The 9651-nt window shown below is 48.5% G+C and overlaps 1 protein-coding gene across 1 annotated transcript; it reads right to left on the reverse strand.

Moving 5' to 3' along the window:
* Positions 1-244: 244 nt before the first annotated feature.
* CRYGN (crystallin gamma N) lies at positions 245-8250 on the reverse strand (the record flags this gene model as incomplete). Its single annotated transcript, XM_083873467.1, has 5 exons — positions 245-380; positions 5385-5530; positions 7262-7510; positions 7840-7912; positions 8042-8250. The coding sequence occupies 5 exons, from the start codon at positions 8248-8250 to the stop codon at positions 245-247; spliced, it is 813 nt and encodes a 270-aa protein (XP_083729593.1).
* Positions 8251-9651: the final 1401 nt, after the last annotated feature.

The raw sequence follows: 9651 nt of genomic DNA on the forward strand, positions 1-9651 counted from the left end.
CATCCTCCCATGCCCTCCTTATAAACCACTGCAGAATAAGAAAGCAAATTCACAGCATGTAAATCAAGCTTAGAAAGATGATGAACTTTTGAACTTTTGAACTTTTAGTTGAACTTTTAGTTACGGAAGAAATAGTGCTTAGAGCCAATAGCTGGTGTTTGACAATTTATTCCAGGGGTCAGTGAGTGGAGAGGAGGGTGATGCTCAGTCTCAGCAGGCCATGGCTGGCAGGGTGGGAGCTCAGCTAGAAGTAGTTGACGACTCTCCTGATGGACTGGACGCTGGCGCTGCGCGCCTGCCACTCGTTGAAGCTGCTGAACTCACCGCGCTCCACCACGTACATGCGGCCTCGGTAGTTGGGCTCCTCGTACAGCACCCACCTGGGCACAAAGGGAGGCTCACCTGGGTCCCAGCCCTGTGCTCCTGCAAAGTGCCCACTCTGAGGGGCTGCATTCAGGCACTTGCAATCCACCAGGGCTGACTGCCAGTCCCAGCCCGCACACAGAAATGCTCCTGGTGGAGTTTATTGTGAGCGCTTCCCCCTGCTCCCCCCAGCGTGGCCTGGCAAACACCCACAGCCAGACTGGACCTGGCCTTTGGAAGGTGTTTTGGGTTATACCAGCAATAAAGCCTGGGCCCAAGGGCTCCCTGCTTCACATTACTATAGGAATGGATCTCTCTGAACTTCACCATGTGCAACAGAAACAATTTAATAGCATTTGACAGTGCTAGAGAAGGACCTGAGCCCCCTCAGCCCCTGCATAAACCTCTTTTTTAGGGACTGTAGGGAGAAACATGCAATGCTTGATGGATGTTCTGCCTCTTTGAACTGATTCATTAGCTATGATGGGAACCATATTTAGTATTCTCTCTTTGTTAGTAATTCTTAATGGCTTTTTTGATGCTTTCCAACAGAGAGCAGGGCTTGGCTTGGTTATCTTTACTTTATCTCTACATCCAGAGTTAACAACATATTCCCTTGGAATGCAGTCAAATGGATACCACATTCAATAACTTCTTTGGTGACTTTGGTATGCCTGACTTCTTCACCTGGCTTGGCTAAATCATTCTGCATTGCCCTGGCTTGTGGCATGTCTTTCTCCACTTGAAGGTCAAGTCAGGATAAATTCTGATGGTCAAGGACAATTTTGCTGCTTTTCTCTCCCTTCACTTCACATGATCTTACTGTGGCCACAAGTGTCACGCCTTTCCTCTGAGTATCCCATGCTTCTTAACCACATTTTGCCATTGCTCTGACAGTTTTACAGTCAGGTTTCTACCCTATCATTGATGAGCTGCTCATCACTGCCTCTTTCCTCTCATCCCCATATTTTTTAAGATTTTATGAGGATCTCTGCTGCTTTTCTCATCTATTTGCTCAGCAATGACAGCAAAGCAGAAATGCAATCCTCCAAATCATTTGGCTTCTGTGGTCTGTCATTGTAGGAATTCAGCTGGGACATTGGGGCTGGGGCTTACTGTATGTGGGATTTCCAGAGAGAAACTTCTTCAAGTACTGGAGGGGTCAAAGACTGCTGGGCTTTAAGGGTCAGACAGCAGCTGGTGAACTCCGATCAGTCTAACCCAAAACAAAAAGCCGGGGGCTTAGGAAAAAAAGTTGCTTATAAAACCAGCCACCCATGGACATTATTTAAAAAACAAAACAAGAAAAGTTTGGGGTATTTATTCAAGGCACCTTACAGGTTCCTTGATATATTTGTTTTGTGTTTCTGAGAAGACATGAGGTGGGGCTGTGGTGGCCCCTTCTCTCAGATCCCTGTGCAGGAGCAGGACCAGCACATGGATACCAACATGGAATACTGTGCCTTGGTTTTGTGGAAGAGCATCCTGTAGTATCAGAGGCCTGTGCATGGCATTGCTGACATGTGGTTCCTACAAAAACCAGCCATATTCTCTGGCACTTGTTGCTGCCAGTTTATATCCAAACTGGAATTACAAAGTCATCCTCAGCCTTTTCCTTTGATGCTCACTTTGCAGCAGGAGGGGAAGGCTGCCCATTGCTCACCTGTGGGTGCAGTGTACCCCCACCACATATCCCAGTGTGCAGTGACAGAATGTCCTCAGCTTAATTAACAACAATTTTAAAATTTTTGCTCCTCTTTCTTTTCATCTCTTCTGCTCTAGAACATCTTTCAACAACAGGTGGACCTTGGGGAATAGAGCAGAGGAAAGAGCAGCCCCTCACAGTCACTGTCTTTCCCAAGATTTCTTTCCAGATATGTGGTTGATGTGTCTGCACCATTACATGGAGGGAATGGGACAGCCTTTTGTGGAGATGCAAGCAAACTGAGTGACCTGGTGTGGTGATAAGAACCCCCACTGGCTTATACCTCTCCTTAGGAGAAGGCTGAAAAAACCCAAAACCCAAAGCAATAAAAGGAATAGCAGAAAGATGGGTAGAGAAGTGTGTTGGCAGTGCAAGGTGATGAGTGAAGGATTGTATGGCTTATTTAGCTCTTTCTTTATTGCCTAAAATTTACGCTCTCTCAGACCATCAGTGAGAGGGGAAATCAAGTCAGTCAGGAGCCCAGAAAAGAAGAAAAAAAAAAAAAAAGAGATGATCCTGTCCTCAAGCCCAGCATGAGAGAGCTGATCCAAGCACATAGCACACAGCCCTCAAACATCTCAGTGCTGTGTTTCATTAGCACATAATCCCAGAGGACACGGGAATAAAATGCTCATGGAACCAACTCAAACTCCATAAGCCAAAACTGGCTGCTCAAACTGAAAAATGAGGAGGGGGAATGCTGTAGCATCAGCCTGAACCAAGTAGAAAGCTTTCAGTGGAGCTCAAAGTCCCTTATTCTCCATGTAGGACTTGAGCAGTTCCATGGGCAGGTATTGCCTTTGCTGAGAAATATGTGATGTTCATTGGACAGCAGCATTTGGGTAACTATTCTGCTTTGTATTTCACAACCTGACTACAGAACAGCTACCAAACACTCGTGAATGCTTCAGCAGAATAAATGGTTGGACTGGTTCTTTCAAGTTATTCCACTGTAGTGTAGAAAAGCTCTTTTTGGGGTATTCTCTCCAGGACCGCAAAACAAATTCAGCTTTTTAAAATTGTTATTTCTAGGCCATCCTCTGTGGAGTGGCTGAGGCACAAAGGGGGACAAGAACCACACATCATCTTCATCTAAAATCAGATGACACCATATGTGATACTGGAGCTGGCTCTGCCCGTGGGACGGGCGAAGCCACTCACCACAAACCTGCAGCAGCTCCCGAGGAGGCGGCGACACCTCAAAACTGCTCCGAAATAGCAACTCACTGCCAGCATGGCTCAAACAGCTTTGCCATCACCCTTTCTGGCTCTCTGTGGTATCATTTCCCCACCCCAGAAGGGCAGCAGGGAAGGTGCTGGACCCCCTCAGGCTCACCAAGCACCATGCCAAAGGTTTGTTTCCATTCCCCTGTTTCCAGATGATCCATCATCACTTCCCGCGGGCACAGCCACCTCCACAAAGCGCAGGCAGCAACTTTTTATCAGCACATGACACCATCCATGGGTTTTGAAAAGGAAACAAATATTTCTGTATCCAACAGATGTCATGTTGTGGGAATTGAGGGTGAAAATCACAGAGAGAGACTGTGGCTGAAACTCCCTTTGTCTCCACTGACCCCAGCTCCTCTGCTCCCCAGACAGCCAGGGATGAGTCCTGGAACAGCTTTGCCAGGTTATTTCCAGCACTCCCTACACCTGCAGCACCTCTGGAGGCACCTGGATTTAGATGGTCTATCCAAAGGAGAAAAGTGGTGCTGTAGGATCCCTTTCTCTGCCTGCTCTCACCTCTCTGCAGTGGTATCTCATCCTTCCCTCCCTCCTCCTGCAGCCTGGGACAGCAGGCCCCTTTGCATTGTCCTTCCTTTCAATTGCCTTTACAGACCTTTCCAAGCATGTCCAACACTGATCTTCCCAGGATCTGAATGTAATGCTACAAAACCTCAGTGAGTTTCCTCACCACACTCCTCTCCATGCCTTATTTTTTTCCAATTTTTTCTCACTATTCATAGACCTTGAGAAGTCCTGTAATGTTAACATGAACAATCCAGACTCCCATGTGAGAGAGAGCAAGCTTTGTGCCCTTTATATATTTTGTAGGGGAGGGGGAAAATCAATCTGAGAAATTCAAGTGCTTGAAAGTTTCTGGGCAGCTTCCCAATTTCTCAAGCTCCAGGCTCTGCTACAGGGACCCAAGCAGTAAATTGGCCCTAAAGCTCTTGCCAGAGTACTCACAGGCTCCCTCTTGGCTTTCTAGTTTTGGTACTCAAATGCTCAGCACTAACAGGGTCCCTGGTGGGCTCCAGCCATTTCTTCCCATCAGGAGTGGGTCGCTCTGCTCCTTAATGAACTGTCATTGCTTAATCATAAGCCTGGATTTTTGGAAGAGGAGAGGCCTTGGCTGGATCAGAAAGGGTCCTGCAGAACTCGCTGCTGTCAGGGTGTCTGGAGCTCTGGTGGCAACAATCTTTCCCTATTCTTAGAAAAAAAATGGACACAAAGGGTCCAGCATCTCACACCAGGTGTCTCTGAGCTGCACAATATCCACTCCAGGACAGGTGAAGAACAAGGTATCCGTGCTCCCTCCTCTGCAGGGGCTTCCCTCTGCTCCCTCTGCCTCCCTCCAGCCACCCTCTGTTTGGCTCTGGGAAGGTGTTATGGCATTCCCCAGCTTCCAGCATGCTTGCAGTGAAAATGCAATTGTCAAGCAGAGGAAAGGGGAGACAGATAACAAACAGTCTGACAGTAAGAGAAAAAAAACACAGAAAGGACCAACACCATTGACAAAGTACAAACATCAAGGAAAAGGCACAACTGACATACTGTCCAGGCCTTCAGGACCATCTGCAGGGGCAGAAGGGTGGGGCTGAGCCTCAGTCTGGGCATCAGCCCTGTCTTTCAGAGGCAGAATTTAATAAGTAAAGGGGAGGTGCTGCTGCCTCAATTTTGCCTTCATAGGAAAAGGTGTGGTGAAGTCTCTTGCAAAGCAAAAGCCCTGACCTGCATCACCTGGAGCCATCCATCCAACCTCCCTGAAAGCTTCAGCATGGATTTGAAAGAGGTGTGGAAGACAGACAGGAAGGCAGGAGATGGTTTTAGGCTTCTTGTGGAGTTCCTTGTAGCTCGTGCTTAGCTGCCACCCTCCAAAAGTCAACCCCTTTGAAGCAGCTCTCAGTGGGCAGGGACCAACATCCACCTTTAACAACAGGCTTAACAAACATTTCTAAGCTTTCTCGAAGTGTCCCCAGCACTGACAGGGTTTTCCATGAGGGAGGAGTAACTGCAGCCCCTGTCCCCTGCAGTGCCCAGGGGAGGGAGCACAGCTGTGACTGATGCCAGGACACGTGGAATTACTTACGCGCCGTCGCCGTACACTTTGAGGGCGTTGATGCAGGTCTTGTCCCAGCCCTGTCCCTGCAGGAAGGAGCAATCTTCTGTCAGCTCCAGGCTGGGACCCCTAAAATGGCTCCCCTCAAATATTTCGATCCTGTAATGCTCGCCATGCTGGGGACAAAGGGATTGGAGTCAACAGCAACACCAAAAAAGCACAACAAATTATTTATCCAGCTTTTGTAAGACAAAGAGGGAGACAGAAGGGTGTTTTGGAAAGGGAATGTGAAGAGCAATCCAAGCCCACTGGTGCCAGCATGAGCAGAGCACACACAAACTCATGCTGCCTCCCAGCACACCAACCATGAAAACAGCCAAAAATCTCTCATCCCTGTGCCTGGCCACACCTTCCTGTGCTGCTGTCCATATGCAAACACATTGTGGGGTGCAAGTGCTCAGGCATCCCCTCCACCAGCCCACAAACCCTCCATCCCAAATGCAGCATCAGCTACAGTCGCAAACAGTGCATTCTGCACACCCAAACAGGAAAAAAAGAAACATATCCCAATTGTACAAAGATGTTGGACTATTCCTCTAAATGAATCTGTATTGCCTCCAGTTTCATGCGTAGCTGCTGTTCCTGGTGAGAGATGTTGTGCCTTTCATTTAGGAAAACAGAAACAGGAGAGGATAGGAAACTTTCCCAGCATCATCGTTGCTGTGTGAGCCCTTGATGGTCACACAACACAAATTACTCTGGGGAGATCTCTGTAGTCTACAGCAGAGCTATGTGGGGACAGAGCGAGCTCAAAGGATATTTTTAAGCCAAATTCAAAGAATACCTAAATGCATTTTTCAAACAAACAACGTCAGTGCACAAGAAGGCTGGGCTGTGGTGGGGCCAAACCCCACAGCAGGCAGCCGCCGGCAGCAGCCCAGCGGATACGGAGCCTGAGCAAACATTCCTCCGGGAATCCGCGCTGCACAAATGCCTCAAAGCCCTTGCTGGCATCTCACAGGGAAAATCTTGGGCCAGGAAAGGAGGAGCATATCCTTGCGCTGGCCAGGGTCCAGGGCCTGAGCCAGAGCATCCCTCCACATACGGATCATGGAGGTGCTTTGGGAATGACATTACAGACCTGTAAGAGACCCACTGCTGTGCCAAAAGCAGTTTTGGGGCCAGTGAGAAATCCCACCAGCTCCAGCTGGGCTCAGCATTGCCCCAGAGGCCCTCAGTGATAGAAGAATCAATGGGAAGACCCAACCCATATTCGTTTCTCTTGGTTACTTTTTAATCTTCCTCTGGACAGTGCATTTAAAAGCTTGATAAGAGGAAGAGAAAAGAATGGGTTTAGTTTAGGATTACCAGGGTCAGAGGATGGTTTGCAACAGCAGAGAATTCAACTAAAATTTGCAAGGAGCAGCCCTATGGTCTGGTTGGAAAGCCCTCAGGCTGCCCTCTCCCTCTTTGGGTCCGTGGGGAGATGGAGCTGCAGCAGCTCAAACTTGCCTTGGGCAACTAATCTCCTTCTGAATTCCCCCATGAATCTCATAGCAGCTTACGTTAAAAGTAAAGACACATGGTACCAGCAGGACTTTGCCATGTCATCTGGAAAACCACAGGAATATTTCATCCTGTTAAAGGCACTGCATTTCACTGTGAAAGGAAGATGTATCTTCCTCCTGTCTGGGGACAAAGGAAACTGTCTCAGCTTTGTGACCTGCACAGACCACTCTGAACGGAGACAAACCCACCCAGGAAACTCTTTCCTGCGCAGTGGGACACCCTATTTCTAAAGAACACAATTTTTTATGGCACTTACTCCTGGGGCTCCAGTGACCAGGATAAACTAAACCCAGCAGTGCTCCAGCTGGGAGAGCCAATGCCAGCAGCATCCCACTCACCATCCCGATGGGCCGGCAGGAGCCCAGGTGGTCGCTGCGCCCATTCCAGCGGTAGAAATCGGGATACTCGCCGTGCTCCAGGATGTACTGCTGCCCTCGGAAGTCGGGGTGGTCGAAGCAGACCCAAGCTCCACTCTGGACACAGATGGAGTTGACCCGGTTGAGGAAACCTTGGTCCTGGAAGCTGTTGCAGCTGCCACAGACGTCCAGCTTCCTGCCTGTGAAGCATTTGCCTTCGTAGAAAGTGATCTGGGGGGAGGGAGGAGAAAGGGCCCATGGTGAAGAGCAGGGACATGGCTGGACTCCCATTCCGAGCAGATGGGAATCTCTTGCAGACGCATCATTTCAGAGTGGTTTGGGTTATTTTAGCTGCTTTCCAGCAAAAGGAGCATGGCATCGCTGGCATTTTTTCCTAAGAAGCGTATTTGTTTTTCTGGGAACACCATGTGTCCCGCATTTATGACATTTCTTGCCGCCTCGTGCTCGCTCACACATACTTCCAGCAGGAATGTTTAAACAGGAAATTCAGCTCCCTCCCCATCCCTGCTACCAAATCTGCTCCCGGGATCACCACTCACGCCATGTCTGCTGGCTCTATTATCCTCATCGACTCCTTCCACGCGCAGGATGCTCGGGCTCTCCAGCCCCACGCTGAAAGGGAAGCGGTTGGATCGTTACTTACTTTTCCTGAGTATTGAGACATTTTCTGCTGGCTGCTATCCAAGACCAAGAGCGGGAGCCAGCCCCAAACGGCGATGGACAGATCGTTGGACACCCCACTATATAGGGGCCGCCAGGGAGGGGCCAGGCCAGGGCTGGTGTCGTGAGGGCTTTTTAACAAAGCCGCGGGAACCGGGGGCTTTGCGCTTTCCTGCTTCGTTGGCAGAACCGCCGGTAACGGGGCCTGCTGAGTCCGGGCTTTTGATTTTGGGCAGATGATCCGACAAAAGATTTGCTTGGCACGGCTTTGGTTGATTAGCAGTGCACATTTACTGCTCCTTTTTGGAGGACTTCTTTTTTTTTTTTTTACTTTTTTGACCTTTTTTTTCAATCTTTATTTCTGTTCCTTGTTTCCATCCCCGCTGTGTTTTCCCCTATTTTTCTTTTTTTCCCATCCTTTTTCCTCAGAACAGATAATAAGTAAATGAGGAAAGAGCAGCATCTCTAAGCATGGCACATAATTTCTCTATGTCAGTTTTGCTTTTTCCCAGCTTCTTCCCATCTATTGCAGTGTGGGAGCCAAGAGAGGGTGTCCTTGATGACTCCTCACCAATAAATATTGAACTTCATCTGTCAAACCAATGGTTTCTCATTCAACCTTTGAACCTATCTAAATGGCACCTCTAAAATCCAAGGACCTAGTCCCCTCCAAAGTGCAGAGGTTGGGCTCACAAACTCACTGATGTTACTCACGAGCATCGTTCTCAGGAACGTTTTGATCTTCCAGCACTGAAGCCTTGACTCACAGCTGTAAATCAGGATTAGAGGGACTTTTGGACTGTAAAGTTACCATATTAAAGTAATTTACATTGCAGCTATATGGGACCATAAAGTCCTCATCTGTGTTATAAGAATATCCAGAGATTTTAACGGTCATATTCCCAGGACAAATAGCAAAGGAAGCTCCCAGCCCATAAACCCCATCAGTTTACACTAACGAGCCAGGCTAGGAAGAGGTAAAGGCAGATGTATGGGGGTGGCCCATGGAGCAGCCTGCAGAGACATACCAAGGGGCCATGTTAAAAGGAGATTTGTCTTTTATGCTTTTTAATAGCTCTGGAAGAGACTTCACATGCAGCTCCTGCTCACTGAATCTTCCTCCTCATTCACTGGGCCCCCATCACCTCCTCTTGCTTCTGCCTCTCTCCCTGGACCATCAGGCACACGTTTCAAATCCAAACCCTAAAACCTTCTTTCCTGGCAGGTTGCTCCCATCCTCACGTGTGCCAGCAGCCTGTCTCTGCTGCCTTGGCTCACCACTTCATCTGGAGATTAAAGACTGCTTCAGGAGAAAGGATGTCATCATTTCAATTAAGATGTAAAAGTTAATAAGTGCGTGTGCAGACACACGTAGGCTGAGCTGGAGGATGTCGCTGACTGGGATGCACTGGAGGAGGAAGGAGGGAGGTGGCACTTTGTGCTGGGAGAGGAAGCACATCCTCCAGCTGATGCAGGCAAACCTGCCCTGGCATTGCAGGAACACGGTTCACACGTATGTGTTGTGCTGTGAGGCAGGGAACAATGAAAAAACCCTAATCTGATTTAAAAAACCACTGAAACAACCCTGCCCAAAACCTCTTTGAAATGCCGGTGCTAATTTTAAGGTGTTAAATTAATCACCAGATGGTGCAGGGAAAAGTAACAGCACACAGAAAGTCCCACTTGGAAGA

The sequence above is a fragment of the Zosterops lateralis genome, assembly GCF_965231275.1.
Source record: "Zosterops lateralis genome assembly, chromosome: 1".
NCBI classification, from domain to species: domain Eukaryota; kingdom Metazoa; phylum Chordata; class Aves; order Passeriformes; family Zosteropidae; genus Zosterops; species Zosterops lateralis.